Raw genomic sequence first — 22,817 nt, forward strand, 5'->3', positions numbered from 1 at the left:
CTGCTGACTCATATTGAGCCTGCTGTCGACCAGCACCCCCAGCTCCCTTTCTGCAGGGCTGCTCTACAGCCACTGCCCTCCCAGTTTGTACTTGTGCCCGGCATTACTCCATCCTAGGTGCAGAATCCGACATTTGGACTTGTTAAATTTCATCCCATTAATCATAGCCCAATGCTCCAATCTGTGTAGGTCCGTCTGCGAGGCATCTTGTCCCTCAAGAGAGTCAACAGCACCTCCCAGTTTGGTATCATCAGCAAACTTGCTAACGGTGCACTCAACTCTTGCATCCAGATCATTGATAAATATATTGAACAGAACCGGCCCTAGATTTGAACCCTGAGGAACACCGCTGGTGACCAGTCGCCAGCCAGCTGTAGTCCCATTCACTACAACCCTTTGAGCCCTGCCCTTCAGCCAGTTCTTCAGCCAGTGCACCGTGAACCCACTGATCCCACAGTTGGACAACTTGTCCAGAAGGATGCTGTGAGGGACAGTGTTACAGGTAACTAACATCTAACAAGTTTAACGATTATTGCTGACCAGAGCACTTGAACACTGACCTGAGTGGAATGTGAGACACATCTGACTCTTCTGAAGCATCTCCCCTCGTCTTGATGGGATCCTTGAGCCTTCCCTGCCTGCATCTCCCACCTACTGCTCGGTCTGCTCATGACATGCTCTGCCCCTCATTGCCACGAGAGGCCAGTTTATCTAAAAAGCACACTTCCCTGCTGTCCCTTTCACCCAGTCTCACTTCTTCTCTTTAAATCTTGGGATTTAAAACGTGCCTGTGGATATGCCTGACCTCTGCAGTCCATCATGCTGATGGCCTGTGCTGGGAGCGAGGTGAGCTGCACTCAAAGCACTTTGTGGCTATAGCAAGCAGTTTTTTTAGTTGTTGCCTCTTTCCCTGTAGACCCTGCGCTGCTCCCCCGAGACCATCGGGAAGAGCAGGCTGAAGGTTTTCAGGGAGCTGACCAGGTGCGAAAAATCAGCTTTATTTTGGCTAGATAAAATAAATATTCTTTCCCTGCCTTTCTGGCTGTAACAGAGGATAACTTTTCTCTTGCTGTTTGTTGATGTGCAAAAAATGCCAAGTGACTCTTCAGAGTGTGTTGGTACCTGGTGTGGACCCCTCAGCAGTAACTCACTAGTAAGTTGTCAAAATTGAAGAGCTCTCAAGTGCATCCCTGCCAGCACGAGGGACTGTTTCTTTGCTCAGTCAGTTTATTCTTCTGAAACCTCTCAACTCTTTCCAATAATCCAGTCCATCCTCCTTGTGCATCACCTCAGTCTCGGACAATGCGTCCTGGGTTTCAGAAAAGAGGGAGTCTGAAGTCCAGCTGCCCTGCCTGGGGACGTCGGGAGCTACGGTGGGTGGTGGGCATTGCCTCGTGCCCGTGCTGTTTCATTCCCATCCTGTGCTCAGCACAGTTGCACGCGTCACTCTCCCTGTCAGACTCCATTAGCGACAGGCCAGGGGGTCTGACTGCAAGTGTGTGGTTTTGTGTGTGTGCGTGCCACGTGTGGACTCCCAACTCCTCCTGTTGCACTCTGGCCGGGAGGCTTACAGATCAGCGCCTGGCTTTGATGGAGGTCAGAAGTGCTGGCAGGAGCGGATGCAGCCCTGGGACCTGCTCGCGGGGCCGGGCTGTCATCGCTGTCACTGGCTTCTCAGAACCCAAAGCTCAGACTCGTCTCTCCAGCAAACCGAGTCCAGGCTCTTGGCCTCAGAGGCATCTCCCACTTGTTAATAAATGAACTTTGCTGGAGATTCCCAGCAGCACTCTGACATGGGTGGGGTTTAGTTTTCATTTAGGAAGTTCAGAGCCCTTCCTCGTTTAGCAATAGCTTTACTGGCAGCAAAGCGTATTATGACCCTGCTTCTTCCTACCATCTCCTGTTCTGGTTCGCCAGGTTTGCTAGGCTCGGCTGTAGCTTCCCAGTGCTGCAGCATCCCACGGGGATCTGGGCCTCTCCTCTCTCATCCTCCTCCAGGAGGAGACTGTATGTGTGTGTGAAACACAGGCTGAGTCTCACTCTTGAGTGCTTCTGCTTTCCTTAGGCCTTGCCTAATTAAATGCCTACTCACTTCTCATCACCTCCAGTTGCCAGCAGGCACGCATAGGTTGGCAGTGCTGCCTTAGGTCCCCTGAACTCTGTGCGGGAATGCAGTATTTCACAGCAAGCTTGGCTGTTGGAAGTAGCAGCGAACATAAACACAGCTATCCCCGCCCCCCCGGCCCTGCCCACCATCTTACAGCAGTTGCTGTGTATTTATATGCATGACACTGCTACCATCTCGCTCAACCCCACAGCCCCCTTCACATCGCCAGATGTGCACAACAAGCACCCACCTTCCCCCAGTGGCACTGGGAATGTTCCTGCCACGTTACCAAAACCCAGCGCACCCCTCACTGGCAGAGCAGCCGTGCTGGTGTGTCCCACACTTCCATAAAGGAATGCGGGAGACAAAAACCCCAGGACTGCTTCCCCACTCAGTGACCCTGAGTGACAATTTCAGCTCTGCTGCTTGGGCATTAGCAGCAGGACCCGCTGCCCTGGGGGATGGTGCCTGGGTACGGCCGGGAAGGTCTGTGATGACAGCCTGTATCAGTGCTGCAGCTGTCACCAACCAGAAGAGGAACAGCCGTGTACCGGGTGTTGTCTTAGTCCCCGCTTGAAATGGGGGCTGTTGTTTGTGCATGTTTTCCTAAATGTCACAATTTTGCTGTAAATAGCACCAATGGAATGTAATATAAAGAAAGGGTTTTTAGAAGGAAACCCCACGATCATTGCATCTATAACACGAAGAAATAGGAGAAGAGAACAAGGAGAGGGAAAAATTAATTAAATTAGAAGCCATATTTAAGTATGGCAAAACTAACTTGGCCTACTTAATGAAGTCAAAAATCTGAACAGATCAGCATTTACAAAATCTTTGTTTTACAGATATGCTGTCATTCAACAATACTATTTACTAGAATCGCTGGATGAAAGGTGGCCCTGTATTGCAAAGCAAGTTAAATTACGTACAGCCAAGTACAAGACAATCATCACAGCTGCCCCTTTTAGCTTTGAAATGTCTGTATTTGGGTAAATCACACAAGACTACTTATATGTGTGACATCCTACAACAATGTGTAAGAGAAAAACACGGCAAAGACACACAGACACACACATACCCTTTGTCTGTGGGTTAGTGCAGCATTTCCCAAAGGACAGCGGCAGTTTGAAAGACGTAGCCAGGAAATCACCTAAAGGCATCTCGGTTGCTCACCAGTGTCCCAGTTTTCATTCTGGAAGTTGTACTCTTAGCGTCTGCAGCAGCTGGAGTCTATTCATTTCTAAAGGTTACCAGTACAGCAATGTGCCCGCGTCTGTGCGTCAGAGCTGTCATTTCAAGCCATCTGCAACATGCTGCTGCCGCCGATTTAAATGTTAACTTGTTCACTCCTCAAACCATGCAAGAAAAGGAGAGAAAGTTCATGCAACAATTATGTACAGCTTTGTAAGGCCTTTCTTGCCCACTTCCTTCCAGAGACATGCAAGTTCATCTGAGGAAAATTCTGTAGTAGGGAAGAAGTCGATTAATTTCAGTTGCAGATCCTGAACTTACAGTATTCATATGCTATTTAATTGCTTTAGCTTTTTTTTTTTTTTTTTTTTAAGCGGTGCACTGGAAGCTTATGTCCAATCAGTAAGAACGAGAGAAGGAAAGGAGTTTGCACCAGTCTATCCCATAATGGTTCAGCTGCTGCAGAAAGCGATGTCGACCCTTCAGTGAACGTGTTTGCACAACTCTCTCAAAACAGGGAGCGGACAGTAACAGTCATGGGTCTTTGGTGCCACATACATACTTACGGTTCTTGTTCCCAAATACGTAAGCTTTACAATGAAATGCATTTACCTGCTTCATCTATGAAACTTCTGTCTTCTTTCTCTACATTCGCATTACAGGAACGTAATTATACACAAATATTGTAAGAAAGTCGTACAAATTTTATGTGCTGTAAATCTGCATCTAATAAAAATGAATCATTCTTCAGCATTCCTTTTGAATTTAGAAAGGTGTAAAATGAGAACGTGCTCAAATATCACAGTATAATTGCTCAATATCTCGAAGAAGGAAGTAGCTCTTTTCCTACAAGTATAGTTTTACACAGTTGGATACATTTTAGCCTTATTCAGAAAATTGTACTTTTGAAATGCTAGAATCATCAGTTTCCATCTAAAAATCACTAATTTTAACACAAGGAAAAATATTTATAAATAACATAAATGATTCTCTAAAAAATCACTTTTTAACACAAGGAAAAATATTTATAAATAACGTAAATGATTCTCTATTGCACTGCTATTCACTTTGAAATAATTTATATTGATTTCAACTCTCTTTTTGCTTAAACTGTAATAAAGAACACTGGCTATCCAATCTTGAATTCAGTATGTGAAATTCTTCAGCAGCTTCCTAACTAGAAAACATCAAAATACACTTCGGATGGCTTCATGTAAAGACTTCCACACAGAACATGCTCATCGCTGCAGGGCTGACTTAATGATTAGTCATCTCCGTTTCACAAAATACGCAACACCAAATTTTAATGAATTTATTTGAAATAATATACAAGAATATAGTGTGCAAAAATCTTAGGGGCAACATCATGTAGACATGTGTCATAAACTGAAATTTACAGTTGTGATTCTTAAAAAAAAAACACACAGCTGTTTAGTACATGAAAAGCCATGATTGTAAAAGTTCACAGCAGAAGCAATTGTAATCCTAATGCAGCTGCTCTAGTTTTACACAGTTGGAGGAAAAAAAAAAGTAAAGTGCAAGTGTTGCACGTATAGTTAAGTGCAAAGTTTGCCCCCACCATAAAGATGTCTTATGGCAAAATAAAATATTGTAGAATATGTGGCAAAGACAAAACACAGAGTTAAAACTATGATGGTGACAATATCAACAGCACCATTTTTCTTAAGAGAATGCTATTTATTCATTTCATGCTGGCCTGGGCCATTGTTTCCACTGGAAATAACAGCTCTCGCTATTGCCAGCTGGTGCAAAAACATCTCACTTGTGGATACAAATTTTATACGTGGCAACCCAAGAAGCAGCTCCTGTGCTACATTACACTACGCCCTCCATTTACCACATGTTCCGGTAACTTGTTGGCATCTGGGCAGGCTGGGAAGCTAGAGACTGGTAATACATTTTGCCATTTCAGAAAATCCCAGGTCCCAGAATCGTAATTAATAATATGGTTGTGCAATACATATTAATCAGCAATAAGAATCAATGTATATAAACAGCTGTTACGTATTTTAAAATTCCCCTTTTTGTACATTTTCTTTTAAAAATAAACATTTATACACGTCTCCTTCGCCTCTTTCTAAAGTACTTTAGCACCACAGGATATCCATTTTCAAGCCTATATTACCTGATACATATATGAAGTTTGGAAGAAAAATAAGGCAATTTGGTTTAAAATGTTGATAGTTTTAGCTTACTTAATGTTCTATTGTAAAAAGCAAATCTGCACTCATATTAGATCATCTCCGACTTGATGGTGCCAGTATTTTATGGTCACACAAAGTCACAACGAATAGTAAGACCTTGATCTTGCATCTTCTTGCCATCAAGCAACAGCCATTTTGTAAATACAGAGTTAACAGGAAAATTCTGGCTTAATGCTGTTGTGAGCCCTGAGAAAAGAGAAGAGAAAACCAGGTTAGCGGTTACCAAGCAAAGGGGAAGTAGACATTATCTTAAATCTAGCACACGCTTGTTTTGAAAGTCACAAGTACTTGTAATCATTGGTCAGTTGTTCAGAAGAAAACAAAAGGCCGAAACAGATGATTTTATTCCCTGATCATCAAAAGACCATCAAGACTTCTCTGTCACAGCCTGGGGTCCACCATCATTACTTGATAAGGTAACCAAGCTGCAAACAATATTCTTAGTTCACCCACAAAAAACAATTAAAAAAGGTATTTCCTGCTGTGACACTGAGGTAACAGGTTCTACAGCTACTGTTATCTTGGCCTGAAGACCCTAAGGACAAGGAAAATCCTACTACAAGGTAGGGTAAGAAAGCCATCCATCTTCCTAAGGCCAACCCATCACTGTTCCTCTCAGTTACAAACACCCCCACTGAGTTCCTTGAAGCTCACAGGCGTACGTGTGAGGTGAACTTGATCTCACCATCCAGTGCCCAAGACTGCAGTAGTGTAAAAGCAGAATAAATAGTAGTATTTCAACTAAACCCACAAAGAAATCTAACAGAAGCTGTCACTGTTGATTAAAATAGAATACAGTGAAGAGAAAAACAGCTTGTTCCTAGCAGCTGGGATTTGGTGAAACCTTCTGCAACAAGGGACTGAAAACTCAGCACCAAGTATGTACAGCAATAAGAAGCAACTTAGTGTTGGAGCATTTCTTACTCAGTCTTAAGGCAACACTTGCATATGCTCTTGAGAGAGTAGTCTCATTTACACATGAAAGGAAGGGGGGTAGTTTGAAGATGAAATCTTAAACCTGTGAAGTCCACACCACACTCGATGCTCCTACCCAGGCATAAAATGGCTGATGAAAGGACCTGACCTGCATTCTGTGCACCTCAGTGGATCTTTCCTTCCAACCTGCTCTTCTAGCTGAACGTGCAGGTTGGCAGAATCTCCTTTTTTTGATGTTCTCTTGATATGATGTATTAGCTTGAAAGCCCTCATCTTACCTAATACACCCACCACCTACTAATACATTGCTGCAGACTCTTAAAATTGGCGGCCTTCTACAAAGTGGAAAACAATTTATTTCCCTACAGAAGAAGTGTTATCGTATTTATTTTACAATTAAAACAGAGTAAAAAATGAAAGGGATTAATGAGGAAAAAAATTAATTGCTCCCTCAGTAATGTCATATATGCTTATATAAATTATGAGTAAAAAAGAGAAAATGGTAAAGAAAAAGCTTTTACTGAAGAAGCAGACTGACTGAATCACAACAGAGAAGGATTTTGTGAAAGTGGTTTTGAGGGGAATGGACAGATGTAATTTAGGTACAACCTTATAAACTCAGTTACTTCAAACAAAAGGTCGCGTGCCCTTCCTCTGTATTTCACAAGCACACTCACTTTCAGTCCAACAGAGTTCACGGAACTCTCATAAAATATTCAAAGACAGACCCTCTCCTGATCTGTCTCCTGCCAACTGTCCAAAAGCAGGTCACACAGCACAGGGGAGTAAAATGAAGGTTTGGGCTACCAAGAACGAAGCAGACAGCAGAGTTTATCCTAAACAAAAACCACTGTAGCTACCGTATGAACACGTTCAACTGCATAATGTAAAAGACTGCTTCACAAACATACAGAATTTGTTCGTTTTCGTTTCCAACAGTCAGGATTTAAACGTTTCTGTTCTTCCGCCAAGGCCTTGGCTTCTAGTGTGTACATCCGTCTTTCTTCATTTTTCATTTTCTTCCACCTGTCACCGAGTATCACACTTATGGCTCTGCAAGATAAATGTTTACAGTACGGTCAGGGCAGGGTGTTAAGAAACACCCTTATTTTTTTCTTTTTTATCTCAGCACTTTAAAGAAGACAAAAGTTAAATGTGGGAGTTATACGCATAGAAGAAATCAACTGTATCTTTAAAAAAATTTTTTTAAACAATCTTGTTTCTGATTATCTTCTCATACTCCTTTAACAGTTAAACAGCTGAGACTTCTGTGTTAGCTGAGCATGGGTCAAGGCACATCTGAACATTTCAAAGGGTGTACATTTGAATACACAGCAACTCGCATAAACCAGCAAAATAGGCAAAATAGGGATGTTAAAAAAAACACCATCAAATGGTAACTCACTTTTGTTTTGCTCCACTTTTGTACCAGAAGATCATATGACAGGTTTGCTGAAAATATGTTCTCTAATATTAGGGCAATGATCTGAATATGACCTCACCCAAACAAACATTTGATTAACTGCAAACCCCCACGTCTACTTAAGATGCATGTAGCTTCCTCCACCTTTAATCCATACTGGGCGGATCATACTGGTAAGTTCCCATTCCTAGGCAAAAGGAACCATTTGTTCTAACACACCTATCATCATTTCCAGAAACTGAATGAATTGCTTTCCTACTCCTTACGAACCTGATGTCTTTCGGACAGTGTTTCCCCATATTATCATGCCATATTGCTTAACTGCACTCCCAAAAGCTGGATCAATATTCCATTAAAGCTTTAACTCCATCCTTTAGCTGAATGAAAATCTCTAAACAGCAGCTCTTTTATCAATGACAATTACTGAACTACTGAGTAGGTACGCTCTGGCTTCAGAGTACAGTGATGAAAGTTCTATGACCAGCTTTAAGAAAAAGGTGTATACAACTAAGTACTTTGCTTTATCATATTAAGAAGTTCCTTGCTGGCAGCAAAGCTGTTCATAGACTTTCTAACAGAATCAAGAAGAGCACAGTGTCATCAACCATTTCCACAGCATTTCACATACAGCAATTCTGAAGGCTTTTCTGCACCATACCAAGAAAATGGATTTTAATCCTGCAAGACCATGTAGTACCGTTCAGGTTTCCACGAGCTGCAGAGCACTCGGAGAGCACAGCAAGAACTCCACTGCAGCTGCCCTTAAGCCCGTGCTGTCACATGCTCTGGTGACTCCTTAGAGCAAACTCCTCGCGTTGCAACCAGATCCCATCAACGTCAAATCCATTTGCACAGCCTGTCTCTTTGGCAATGGAATTTCTGATTTTCTATCCAAATTAAGAACTGGTATCTTTGGTCTATCATCAGAAGTAAACACACTCCAGTTTAATTAGCAGATTTTTCATGTTTTGACAGTATCCGGAGGCCAACCAACAGCACCAGAAACCTGTCTGGTTTTGGTCACCAGTTTGTACTGAGTCACTCAAACCCGCAGGAAAGAACACGGTGACCCAGAGAGAGCAGGTTTGCTGAAAAAGCCATTGCATTTCCAAATAAAAATGCACTATGAAATCTTTGTATTTCAAATGCAAAAATATATATTTTATACCTCCAGAGAAAAAACCGCACTGAGGCACTGAAAGTAAGTACAGATCTGTACGTTTCAAACACTTGAAAAATCTAACGCAGAGACAAAAGCTCCATTTCTCCAAGGAAATAGTTCCATGAGCAAATGACTGAGACTGACAAAAGATGTGTACAGAGAAATTGCCTGACGTAACAGAGACCTAATTCTCCTGACCAGAAACAAGTAAGAAAAAACTGACCCTACTGCATCACTGCCTTAGGCGCCCTTCACCTCATCAGAACTTCGCAGTGCTCTGTACACTGCCTTTGTCCTCTCAAAATGCTGGCAAGATACCTGACAACATTTTAGCAACAGACTAATGTGCAGGATGCAATCCCTTATACTGCAGTTAATTCAAAAGAAATTGTCACAGTAGTTGAGAATGCCTCAAGTTTACTCAGTAATTATGTTCAGCATGAACAAATGCTGTTAATAGTTTAGGTGATTTTCTTCATCTTTAGAACGTATACTACTCAAAAATTATTCAAGTATTTCTGAACGTGCAATCAAGTCCAACTACAGTTACAGTGAGAATATCTAGAAAAGAAACAAGTGCTACCCTAACACCAGTTTCTCAAGTATGGTCTTACGGTCCACAGTATTTTTAAGTATCATGTGAATGTTGACTTGGGTTTTGAATGTTTACAGCTCGCTACCTTGCTGACACAGCTTGAGCTACTTTGTCTCAGAATAGACCATTTAACTCGGAGCACCTCAAGCTCTGTCTTTTCTTACATGTATAAGAAAAAATAACTGTAGCGAACATAAGAACTCCAGTGTACAGAAATGGGTACTGTATGTAACCAACCGTAAGATCTACTCGGTAATCTGAAAATGACACATAGGTACATTTAAAAAACATGGAAGTTGCCTCTGAACAGCCAGATTAATAAATGCCCCAGCAACACTTAAGCAACAGTTAGCTGAATGCCTATAAAATCAGTTATCACTAACTCTTACAATTTCTTCTGTACTGTATCTTATGGATGCCAAGAAACTGCATCCAAATGCACCGCCTTCCAAATGGGACACTGAGCAGTGCACTCTGAAGCTTTCTTGTAACTTTGTCATCGCTTTCCTTCAAGGTAAACCTGCTCACTGAAATATTCAACTTATTTTCACATCCATCCAGCTGCAGCTCCAGTTCACTGCATCCATTTGAAATCAGCATTTTAAATTAAATATATAGAATCATAGAACGGTTTGGATTGGAAGGGACCTTTAAAGGTCATCTAGTCCAACCCCCCTGCAATGAGCAGGGACATCTTCAGCTAGATCAGGTTGCTCAGAGCCCCCTCCAACCTGACCTTGAACGCTTCTGGGGATGGGAAACCATTTATGATATAACGATCGTAAACTTTCCTAGCTGACATTCTGTTCGGTTTCTCACTGACAGTTGCAGTGAATTTGAAGGCAGCAGATCTGCTTCACTGAAATGACTATAAACATTGCAGAACATCATTGCCAGGACACACAAGACTGGCTGGGATTTAAGGATGGGTTATTTGTATGGTAAGATTTTATTTCTCAACACCAGTTACAGCCTCCTTATTAGAACATTATAAAATAGCCAAAACCCTCTCAAAGCCCTTTCACCTTTAGTTTTTACCAGATTTAGTACTAGAATTTTCATGTGACAATGCAATTTTTACGGTAACAGTTTTCATAATGTTATATACATAAAAAATCTGATCATAAGATCAGTGCATGTTCATGTGTTTCAGTTTATATTTACATATGCACAATTAGCATAAAATATTAAGATTATTTAAAACATATATAATGGACGCCTTTATAAAAAAAAGTTTAGACATGAACATGCATATAGATAAAAACAAAAGAACAAACCAACAGAGACACACACACACCCCCCCCCGCCCCCAACCACAGGGTGATACAACTCTTCCTGCAAGTTTCAGCAGATTGTTGAATGCCTTTAGGACAATCAAAATTTGGCAATGTACTGTTTGGATTAAGATCTTTCAGATATCCCAACAATCGGTACTCCATTATTCAATACGATATACAGACTGAGAATAAATGATAGTAACTTCACTGAACAATTTGCAATATTATGTCAAGACTTAATTAGAAGAACCAGAAATTCCCTTTTTCCATTACAACACACGAGCAGAGAGCCTGGGTACTTTTTTCCCCAGAACATTTCTCATCAGTGTAAACAAAGACTGTTGTGTATTTGTCACCCTGCCGGTGCACATATATACATATGTCAGTTGCTTTACCCAAATGTTTTCTCAGAAGGTAAGTTTGCCAAAAATGACTTGTGTCAAATTTACTGAGTACTGTAAATATTTAAAGTCCGCCCATAAATTCAGCTTTGTGTCAGCATCTTTCAAAACTTGTTCTTAAAACAATACACAGACATTTTATTTCAAAAGCAAAATTTAGTCCACTTAAATTTAAAGGTGGGACACGGATATTCTGCTAGCTGACCAGTAATAACAAAACTACAATTTTATACCATTACCTGTTGTCTTTCCCTGGATACATCTGAGTATATTCAACTCTGTATTTTTTGGCAAAAAGCATGAAGGCATTCATTGGTCTTTTGCACTTGTTTGGAGAAGTGGCACTCACAGTACTTGCAGTCCCTGAGCTGTGGCTTTTGCCAGCTTTGCTGTACAAAGAATTGGAGGAAAGATGTGATGATGCAGTAGACGCACAGTTTTTACTACTGCATTCTGATCTCTCAGCATCTTGATTGTTTGATCCTCCGCAAGATAGAGAAGCGCGACGCTGGCGAGCCATGCTGCTTAGCACATAAACTGCAGAGGAATCCATTGGTGTAAAATCGTAACTACAAGAAAAAGACATATCATAAAATGATCAAGTAATTTTCATGTAAAATCCCTAAGTAGTTGTTCACTCTTCATCTGTACTACATTTCGAGTATTCTGGTCTCTTTTGTGTGACATAATGATTTGTGCTTGATGCAGATGTCAGTGTGAAAAAAAAACCCACCAAAACTTTGCAGATGAATTAACAGTTTTTCCAATGTGATGGTGGACTGCAACTTTGCAAGGTCTGCTGTGTACTATCAACTCCCCAGCTGTATATCAATTAATTATACACTGTCTCCAAATTTCATCCTCTTTTGAAAAATGCTTCCTTCTTCCTGCTTCTGTCCTTACCATAAATCAAATCTGGTCAGTGAATGATAGGTACTGAAAGGGACAACTGATGTGGAAAGAGTAAGCGTTGAGTTCACTTGCAAATATATATTAATTACAAATATGAAACCACTATATTAAAATAAACTGTATTATATACGCTATGGTATAAATAACTTCTTTAGGCAGTTAAATGCATATTATTTTACAGACAAACCTTCCACTGAGATTAAAAAACTGTTTAAAGACCCACGATGTTGCATACTATTTGATTCAAAGCTGACAAATGTCTGCCCTCTAGCGACAAAAATGTGAGATTCCTCGATATTTCAAAGTATTTCAACAGTTTAGATGAGTTGCTTCCATACAATTTAGACCTCCAAATACTATAAACTGTTCTAATTTTTTGTTGACCAACAACTACAATTAACCTCTAACCACTACAGAAGTAGTTTAATTCCACAGACTATTTGTTATCATCTCCAGGTGCGTGCAGATCAGTTTGGGAACCACAGACTATACTATCTTTAGCATGCTATATGGGGAAAACACACTTGTGAAGGTGCTACTCGATCATAAATCTAAACCACTACGTTACCACCACAAAATAAACATAAAATGTATATAACTCTAAGGCTCTGCTCACCCACTGCTCAATGTGGCTAAATTTACGGCAAAAATAAGGGCTTTGAAGAGTTTTTTTTCCGAACACAAAGAAGAACTACTAGCAAGGAAACACTGCAAGTGGTAGTCCAGCCTCCATCTGCAAAGGCAGCTCCTTTCTGTGGGACAGAACCAAACGCAAGGGTGCAGCCTGAAGGGTTGCCTCCAAAATCCCTTAGAAAAGTAAAAAGCAACAAAGAAGGGATAATGCCGACAACCTTGCAGGCAAGTTCACAAGATAATGAGAAAGGACCTCTCTGTTCTACAAATAGTCCAGCACCCTTCCTGCTCCTAATCTTCTTCCCACAACACAGCAACAGGATTTTGTTTTTTAACTCTTCTGTCCTGTTAACCACAGGTGCTGCTGCACACTCCTTTCTCAGTGACTTACTCCCTTCTGCCCAGAAAGAGAGACAAAGAATTTGAAGTGTCCAGGCAGTATTCAGCTGGGCTGCAGGATGAATAAGGAGCCCCAAGTCCAATTTCTTCAGTGAGATGTAAATATAATCATTCTAACAGCTCTCTACATATGCAGTTCAGAATAGAAGTTAATAAGAAGAAAAAAATCCAGACAGCAAATGAGTGCAGACAAGCAATTTGAACTCACTCTCTATGCCAGCCTGAAATCATACAAGAGCTCCTAGGGCTTGAACTGCAAACAGCCATTTTAAATTCATTTTTTCTATTGTAAAAAAAACCAAAAAGCAACTGGACTAAAAACCAGATGCTAAAAAGGAGCTAACGTCATAGGAGAAGATGGATTCTACTAAACCTAGGAATCTCAAAATAGTATGGAAAAATTTTTATGAGTAATACTATTTTCTTAGCATCTTAGAATAATTTATGTTGGATGGGACCTCTGAAGGTTATCTGGTTGAACTTCTTGCTCAAAGCAAGGCAAACCTCGAAGTTAATCAAACTCTGAAGTTACGTAAGTTTGATATATTGGAAAAGAATCACAAAAAGCAGAATATACAAAAATAAGAAGAACTAATTGTGAAAGTACTGTATTCTAAAGCCATAGCTAATGCATTTATTACTAAGAAACTGCTTAGATAATTCAGATACATAGCTGCATATGAAGCACAAGTTAATAGCTGGCAGACATACTATTGTGGGGAAAACTGTACTAGGTTTTTCAAACATAACCCACTTTACCTGAGGAATTTATACAGATAATATATATATTTTTACTGCTTTATCTAATCTGGCTTAAACTATCATAAAAAGGGGCTGAAAAGTTATTTCACTCCAAGGTACTACTTTGTAGTTTAGCAGAGCACATAATTACACAGCTTTCCTAGTATTCAGTCTTCATTTTTCCCCTCTCATTTATCTTGTTTTACCAAAAGTATTCTCTCTTTGCTCTACATAATGCTTCAAATTCTTGTAGACTTAAGGTGCCTACTCATTAAATACAAGAACCACTGAGGCCACTTTATCCAAAAATTACCTTTTAAATGTATCAAAAACACCTGAATCATCAAAGTTAATGGCATCAGGGTGTCCAGGAGGTAGACACAGATCTCCAAGATGCATTTCACAGCATGGAATGCCATGCTGTACCACAGTCAAGCTTGGATAAAAAGATGACCAACCTGAAGTGGTAAAGAGTTAAATTAGACAAACGGCCAGACAATCTCTCTAGTTCTTAACTGGAGCAATCCTATATCTCTAAATGGTATCATTTTATAAAAAATGCTCTGATGTTGTTTCTTTCACCCAAAAGAAAAATCAGAAACACTTACTCAGGGAATTCTTACTGCAAATAGTTTATTTTTATCACAAGTAAAATCTTATTCTAGCAAAAAAAGTAATCAAAACTTGGAAACTTTTATCATCAGAAGTTTCACGTTTAGCGAGTGAGAAAAGCCTCCTTTATTTGCAGCTTTCCTTTCTCCCCCCAATTTTTCTGCTCTCCTGAGCTCCATTTATATACTTGATCAAATCTATCCTTAAGAGATATGCAGTATTTCTGTAGCTTTATAGCTTTACAGTTTTGTTTGTTCAAATTCCAGATTTCTTTACAAAGATAGTAAATTGATTCTACAACACCGCTTTTATCAATTTCTTGAGCAACATGGGATGCCAATGAAATCTGCAACCACTTTCTAAGAATATTTTGATATACAACCAAGTATCCTTGCAGTATTTCATACCTTTATTTTTAACATAAAAAGGATGATCAAGTCTGCATTCCACTGTCAGCAAGCCATCTGCCACTGTGCCAGGATCAAAAGTCAGCTTCAGCACTGACTCACCAAAGGAAATGCTTTCTTCATGAGAAATCAACTTCAAACCATCGGAACCATAGCCCTGTAAACATACATACAGTTCAAATTTTTCCCCCCAAAAAAGCACATACCTGCATATACTATAGGTATATATTCATCATCTTACATTGTACTAAAAAATACCAACATTCTAAGTGCTCTCGCTAGAAATTAACAAAGATGATGTAACACTCAAAACATACCTAAATGAATTCAGTTCAATTGCTTTATAGCAAGATACTCAAATAGTACAGTAATCAGCTCTAGACAAGTTTAGTATAAACCTGTCTTCCTGAGACAGTAATTAAAGGCACGGGGATAACATAAGAAACTTAACCACTTCCTACAGGTATTGAAATGAATTTATTAGAACTAACAGCTACCTTGTAAGGACTCACTGGGAGATTTTCCTCTTTTCCACAGCTTTCAGATCTTGCAAAATCTTCAACATCCTGCCATTCTTTATTGCGTCCTTTATGAAAGCACAAACGAGAGCCTAAAAGATTTTTTCAAGGAAAAAAAGAAAAAAAGATTAGTGTTATGTAAAAAAGTCTGTGTTACAAAAAAAAAAAAAAGACAAAACAAATACTTATTTGATGATACACGTTCTTTTACCTTTTAGAAAACAATGCCAAACAGTTGAGGGCCAGGAATGGCACCATCCTAAATCATCATCATCTGAAAGTGATGACATGCAGAAAATGCCAGATTCTGATTCACTATTCGCCTATTAAAAAAAGCAAAATGGTGTTGATATTTTTCTGCCGAAGATTTTAGGGCTGGTCTTATATGTCTTTAGACACATTCTCTAATTTGCATCTGTGTTGTCATTTTGCCTTAAATACTAACAGGAATGTAACATGAAGACAAAGATTCAAGGAATGCGGTAAATGTGAATGGAGTATTTTCATCTCCTTTTCTTAAAATGTGCCATCCTGAAATTCTTGGGTTTCATTCTCTGAGATTCATTTCACACCTATGGATTATCTTATGCTTAGGTGCAAGCATTTTACAAGCTATCATTCTTTGGTCATCCACAGAACCACTCAAAGCACACATTACTCTATGGTCAAATTACTGGAAAGCTGTAGAGCCAAGTTGGTTCTAGATAAATCACTGGAAAAACTCAGTGTCTTTAACAGACAAGCTTCAGACACAAATTAATACGCAGGAAAGGGAGAAGCAGGACTGACAGCTTTTGTGCGTCTAAAAGGAGATGGTTCCGTATTTCCTTTTCTAGACAGCAAACAAGTTAATACAATTTTTTTACGCTTGCCATAGAAGGAACTACAAGAGAAGCAGAGCCTCCTTAGAATGCGATCTCTTCACAAAAATGTGGACTCTATGATGTAGCACTACAAGCCTACTGTGTTGGGTAAAAAAAAAAAGTAACAAAAAATATAGCTTAAATAGAAATGGTATTAGACCAAAACATGGTTTTTTTAAACTAGTTTCTCTTTTCAAAAAGCTTAACCCATTACTCATGCATCTTTATTTATTTTAGAAATGTTTCAGAACAACTCACCCTTTCATGTCTAACTGGTGTTTCATCCAAATCATTCTTGGAGAAGTTAGGATCATTTTTTGAGGATCCTGGTGGAGGACGTGCATAGGAATGTAAACTTTTGCTTGTAGCTATTATGTGAACAGGAGATGATCTACAATAGAAAAATGTATTTCAAAATATCTCACATTAAGACAACACAAGACTTAGCTGCCATTACTCTAAAATGCTTTTATTTAACAAATATTTCTGTTTGCATGAGCTGAATACCAAATAAACTTCCCACACACCAATATTCAAACGGGATGATTAAAGGCTGCAAGCCCAGGCAAAGGGAGTATTTAGCGTAACTCCTGCATAGCTTCTATATACCACCCAAACGATGGTACTACCTTCACATCAGCATCTCCTTGTCACAATGCTGAAGTTTTTACAAGTATCTTGAAGTGAATACCCCATTCTTAGAGTACATAAAGACATCTGCTCTGTCCTAAGGATTAAATCCCAACTGCATTACTGTTAACAGTACTGCATTTAATTTTCTTATTATAAACCTAAGACCAAAGCCATACAATAAAAGGTGAAGCCCAGGAATTTCTAAGATCCCACACTGCTTCTCACAGTCTTATGGAATTTACAGATCACCAATCTGAAATAGTATCAATAAAAAATATATTGCATTAAATTTCCAATTAGCGCTATTAAAAAAAATCTGAAGTCAGCACACTAGTAAAGTATTAAGAATTTAACATAACAAATTCATCTTCACTTTTCATCTGCTGCTTCACATGAGGTAAATGCTCATGATTTCTGAGCCTTCTGTGGTTAGGCAATGTCCTTATACCATCCTACCTCATTCGTGGCTGGTAATTAAGCAGCTTTTGCAACAGGTTCTGAAACAAGTCCTGTGCAATCTTCTGCAGAAGAATAAAGTTACTATATAGGAAGATCAAAAATAGGGCTCCAGTTCAAAGTCAGAGGGTGTGAAGAGTGAAGGAAATGTTTCTGGAGACATAATATCACAAATCTTAAGAGTTCAAAATTGAAACGAATGTGAGTACCTGTTATAAAAAGAGCACTGCATCAAAGGACTCTGAGGACTTGTGGCTATATTTGCTAATTCTGTCAACCAGTTCACCCCATTCTCACAAGAATAAGTACTTTCTGAATTGCTGTTTGAGGTATGTTGGTTCCATGAAGGCCTTGAACATTCCTGGTGTGAAACATCAGCACCAAGCTGAAAAAGTGCAGGTGGGGTAGAATCTGTCTGCACAGCCTGTAGTTCAGGAAGATCATCTACAAACAAATGCACAAATTACCATAATTATACCCATTGATAAAGTCTAGTTGACACCAAACCTTGCAAGTAAAAATCAAAAAAGAACCACAATGAAGTAACTAATTTTATTTTCTCATATCACAATTACCAACATTTCACAAACCCTATTCATAATACTGACAAAATGGCCACAGAAATAATCACATCTCTAGTCTATTATACATTCATACAAGCAATTTAAGAAAAACATTAAGTAACCGGATAAAAATGTAGTTCTGGTTTTAAAGTTTTTACTAGACTGACTAATTTACACGGAATTGTACTGCAGAATTATGCAAAAGTAGCAACATGCTTCACTAAAATACTAAAACATTCAACAAAAGGCAACTAAATTAATCTGCCCTAGCAGGTGTGACACTAAAAATTATCAAGATCAGGGGCTGTACAAGCTAAAAGTTTTCCATGTTTCCACCAGGGAACTGGAATTAAGTAACTCAGAAGTCATGAAAGCTGGGTATACAGCCTGGTAGGGGTGAATTCCTATCAATAATCTACACGTTTCACGTGTTATATAGGATAGCAGAAAAGAGCCCAGCTTGTTAACAAAAGTCTGTTACATGCTTTCGTGTAACACTGTTATTCTTAATCACTCCATGACTTCAATTAAATGTGTTAATATTTCATTGATTATATCAATACTTTCTAATGTACATGCTATTTTTCTCCAATACATAAGAACTGAAGTTCTATCTTCCTCTAGCCCAGAATCTCTATTTGCAGCTGATCTAAAGCAGCATAATTTCCCTTTAGGAGGAGCTCTTGAGCTTTCTGTTTGTTATTCTTGTGCCAAAAAAAGCTCTTCTGGAGATTAAGAGCAGAAATTTGTAGCTCTGAGTTCAAGAACACATTTAAGTCAACAAGCCAGTGTATCAGAACTGGAAATGGGTTAAAGGGAAAAGTGACTGCAAAATAAGACCTTCAGATGTCACAATTCACTGTCACATTTCCTGCCCTACTTAAGTTAAAAATCAGTAATCTCATTCAGTCAGATTCCAGTAATTTCACTATACGAAAAATACAACAAACTTCAGAACTTGGCTCCTTCTGAAAAAGTCATGTTATTTACCAAGTTCCATGTGTTCATCACAGGATGCATATCCAGGAGAAGAGGGCAGGTTTTCATTACACTTCAGCAACTCCAGTGACTCATTCATCCCTGAAGTTCTCTTGTCCACTACCAGAAGGAGTTTCTGAACTGCATTAGGCATTTGATTTGTCTTCACTTCCCACACCATGTTAGGATGCTCCAAAGTATCTGACTTTAAAGAGACAGAGGTTAAAAACTTGTATACACATAAATTGTTTTAAGTTGCATCTGACAGGCTACTTCATTACCAGAACCCTAAATCCTCCATAATCTGTTGAGAATCACAACATAATTTAGCTTGAAAGGGACCTCTAGAGATGATCTGGTACAATCCCTGCAGAAAGCAGAGCCAGCTCTGAAGTCAGATGAGGCTGCCTGGGACCCTGGCCACTTGAGTTTCTAGTATCTCAAAGGATGGAGATTCCCTGACACTTCCCAGGAACCTGTTCCAGTGACCACTCTTGCTGTAAACAAGTTGTTCCTTACGCACCATTTGAACTTCCCTTGCCACAGCCTGTGCCCGCTGTCTCCAAGAGTCTGGGGTCATCTCCTCAACCACCACTCAAGCCAAGGTAAACAACATTCACTTGGTACCCTGAGCCACGCATCCTGTCACAGCAGGCAATCAGACGGGTCATACAAGATTTGCCTTTGGTTAATCCATCCTGGCTATTCCCAGTCACCTTCTTGCCTTGTAAGAGCCAGGACATGGCTGTCAGGAGGTTCTGTTCCACAATCCACCTGAAGGCTAAGGTTAGGCTGACCAGCCTGTAGTTTCCCCACATCCTCCTCCTTCAAGCCAGGTGTGACGTTTTCTTTTTTTTCCAGTCATTGGGAGCCCTCCTGCCACCAAATCCACCGCCTTTTGGAGACCATCCTCACAATGACACTGGCCAGCTCCCCGTGACGCATCCCACCTGGTCTCACTGACTTGCGCATGGCTGGCTCACACAACTGGCCTGCCCCTAACTTGCTCTTCCTCTACCGTATACACACAAGTACCTCGCTCTGTCAGACGCGTGTTGCTAGGCCCAGGGACTCGAGGAACCTGGAAACAGGCCTTGCAAATAAAGACCAAAGCAAAGAAGATGTCGTCCTCAGTCTTTTGACATTAGCTCTCCTATGCCATTTAGCATCAGGCCCACGTTTTCCCTAGTCCCCCTTTCACCACTGGCGTATCCACAGAAGCCTTTTTCACTGCCCTTCACATCCCTTGCTATCTCAACTCTAGGTATAGTCTCAAACACATTTGACTGCTAACATCCTTAACTGTGTTGTAAACTGAAAGAAAGGGAAGCCTCTACTAGTAGATTTCACTGCAGTTTCATTTCCCCAAATCCCAATACATTTATACCAAAAGAAGTATTTTAAATCATCTTCAGCAGTCAGAGAACTGCGTGATTATTCTACACAACCACTACCTCTAAAAGCTGAAAAACAAGGTTATCCAGCCTTTAGTAATTTGGTTATCTAGTGGTTTTTTTCAGATAACGATGAATTAAAGCTACCATAACATGATTACCTTGTACTTTAATGAAGTGTCATTGGAAAAGTAATTGTGAGTCCCTCACAAAAGAGCAGAAAACACAGCTCAGTAAGAAAGAAAATCTGAAAAGCCTACCACATGCATGTCAACTAAGTACAAACAATAGCTAAAAAGTCTAATATTTTCATATGAAACAGTAAGCCTATCGTCCTAAAAGTTCCCTTAGTATAATGCATAAAAAGCCATCTGTTAACAATTATGAAAAAAACCAGCTTTATTTTAATAAACTGTTAAAAGGTATTGTGTGTATACAGCCAACCTTAACAATATTCCATGTTTTTACTCATTCTATGAATTTGTTTCATTCATTTTGCAGCTTGTCCTGTACATAATATAGTTCAGACATAACCCTTTGAATTACATACTGGCCCTACGAGAAGAGGCCTGACCTAATCAGTAAATTTTTTTTACTGGAAAATTTCTAACCTTCTCATCTCCTAATCTTTCAAATACATGCAAAACTTACATAAACTTGCATTCCAAACATAAAAAGATGTTTGATTCTACTGAAATGGCACTACTACAAAGGCCACAACAGCGTAATTCTGATTTTAAGGAGGTGGAGAGGGAAGGTAAGAGAAATGAGAATATACAATCAAATAAACTATCAATAGCGTGTATATTTCACCTCTAAGAAGCATCTTTAATGCAAATTATTCCTCTGTTACCCATGAGGGACAGTAAAATTACAGAACACCACAAGAGCAGAAGGCTCAGTCATTTCTGCACAGAAAAATCAGACCTCAGTAGTACAGGTCAGGACCTTGATGATTGTCTCCAAGTAATCAACTCTGAAAAGCCACTCCTTGTTTTTCTGGCTTGTCTACATCCTTCCTTTCCTTCCTTCTGCCTTGTTTTTCCCTCTATTTTTTTCTCTCTTCCTTTCCCATTTTCCTGCCAAAATGAACAAGCTAACTTATTTTGGGAACGTTACCTTCTCCTTCCTTCCTGCCAGCTGCCAAGATTTGAAAATACCTGTCCTGGTATCCCAACACACTAAAGGTCAGAGATAAGGTACAGATACAACATGCTAGTCTGACAAGGAAGATACTTGTTTGAGAAATGAATTGTTCGTCCAAGTCACAAGAATTTCTCTAAACCAAAGCCACCCGTGTACAAAAGCCAAAAAATCCTCTAACAAATGAATTAAAAAGAAAAACAAAGTAAGCGCCCAACTTTACTTTTCAATTTTTTATTCTGCTTGATTAAAGCCTGCTTTGGACATCATGTGCTTCTCTTGTCCTCAGCCTTTCAATCTTTTGGAACAGTAAGGGGAATGATCATTAATTAGCTTGTAAAGATTTTTTTTTTTTCAATTCAACTTTATGTTCAAAACTTGTTGCGTTTTGATGTTTTCTAGAAGTATGCTTCACAGGACTATAATTACTGCCATTTTCTTTAGACGCTACATGAATTTATTTATGAATTTGTGCTTTAAAATAAGTCAATTTGTCATGCTAAAACAAATAGCAATATTAACAAAGGGCTTATTAATTAAACCATGTCTATTTTTGAGAGACAAAAATAAACTCAGAAGTAAATAAAGACTGTGGCTGAGAAGGGGTTCAGCAGGAACTGGGCAGCATCCACCCAAACCGCACTGCGCAGGAATGCCTGGGTGGAAATGCTTCCCGTGGTTTTCCTTCTGCTATTTGCCTTCCTTCCCCCAACCTACCACCCAAGTCTCGGGCAACGTCTATGCCTGCAGCAATTCACCGGATGGAGTTTAATACGGAGAACAGCTTCTCCAAGCAAAACACGACATGCTGGCAAGACTGGATCTACACCAGGGACCTTTATTGGCACAGCTGCTTTGATCACGGATCCTCACTCCACATCCCCGACTCGCACAGCTGTGCCAGAAAAACGCTGCAGAAGCACAGCCTCAGAGGGGCGCAGAACATGATTCACGATGTTTTTGCCAAGACGGCCTTTTAGCGTTACACGGGCCGAACCGCAGCTTTTACCCAACTCCATCGGATGTCTCCCCCCGCCCCAGGAGGGCCGCGGAGGAAGCACCGCCCTCCCCACACCACGCGAAGGCCCGTCGCGGAACAAACATTACTTTGACTAAAAAAGGAAGATATTCACAGCAGAACTAAAGGCCGCGGAGGAAGCACCGCCCTCCCCACACCACGCGAAGGCCCGTCGCGGAACAAACATTACTTTGACTAAAAAAGGAAGATATTCACAGCAGAACTAAAGG

General features: G+C 39.9%; 2 protein-coding genes across 2 annotated transcripts in view; one reads left to right on the top strand and one right to left on the bottom strand.

Annotated features, from left to right (window-relative positions):
- The window catches only part of COG5 (component of oligomeric golgi complex 5), a 194,212-nt gene extending 190,165 nt beyond the window's left edge, over positions 1-4,047 (top strand). The window contains exon 21 of the mRNA XM_019474575.1: positions 3,673-4,047. Within this exon, the coding sequence (XP_019330120.1) occupies positions 3,673-3,787 (115 nt within the window). The 3' untranslated portion in view covers positions 3,788-4,047. The remainder of the gene's footprint in view (positions 1-3,672) is intronic.
- A 548-nt stretch (positions 4,048-4,595) lies between these two features.
- On the bottom strand, positions 4,596-22,307 carry HBP1 (HMG-box transcription factor 1). Its single transcript, XM_009289037.2, has 11 exons — positions 22,287-22,307; positions 19,045-19,237; positions 17,701-17,935; positions 16,661-16,793; positions 15,751-15,862; positions 15,519-15,631; positions 15,022-15,178; positions 14,316-14,460; positions 11,557-11,886; positions 7,371-7,512; positions 4,596-5,709 (listed from the first exon to the last, which is right to left on the bottom strand). The coding sequence occupies exons 2-11, from the start codon at positions 19,211-19,213 to the stop codon at positions 5,692-5,694; spliced, it is 1,554 nt and encodes a 517-aa protein (XP_009287312.1). The 5' UTR covers positions 19,214-19,237; positions 22,287-22,307; the 3' UTR covers positions 4,596-5,691.
- Between the last annotated feature and the right edge of the window lie 510 nt (positions 22,308-22,817).

This window comes from Aptenodytes forsteri, unplaced genomic scaffold (genome assembly GCF_000699145.1).
Source record: "Aptenodytes forsteri isolate BGI_AS27 unplaced genomic scaffold, ASM69914v1 Scaffold137, whole genome shotgun sequence".
NCBI lineage: Eukaryota > Metazoa > Chordata > Aves > Sphenisciformes > Spheniscidae > Aptenodytes > Aptenodytes forsteri.

Excerpts from the sequence above, each read along its gene's own strand:
- HBP1 (XM_009289037.2), bottom strand. The coding sequence starts at position 19,213 with ATGGTGTGGGAAGTGAAGACAAATCAAATGCCTAATGCAGTTCAGAAA. Across the intron at positions 17,936-19,044 it reads TGATGAACACATGGAACTTG|ATGATCTTCCTGAACTACAG; the intron begins GTAAATAACATG and ends ATTTGTTTGTAG. Across the intron at positions 14,461-15,021 it reads TTTTTATGTTAAAAATAAAG|GTTGGTCATCTTTTTATCCA; the intron begins GTATGAAATACT and ends TTACCACTTCAG.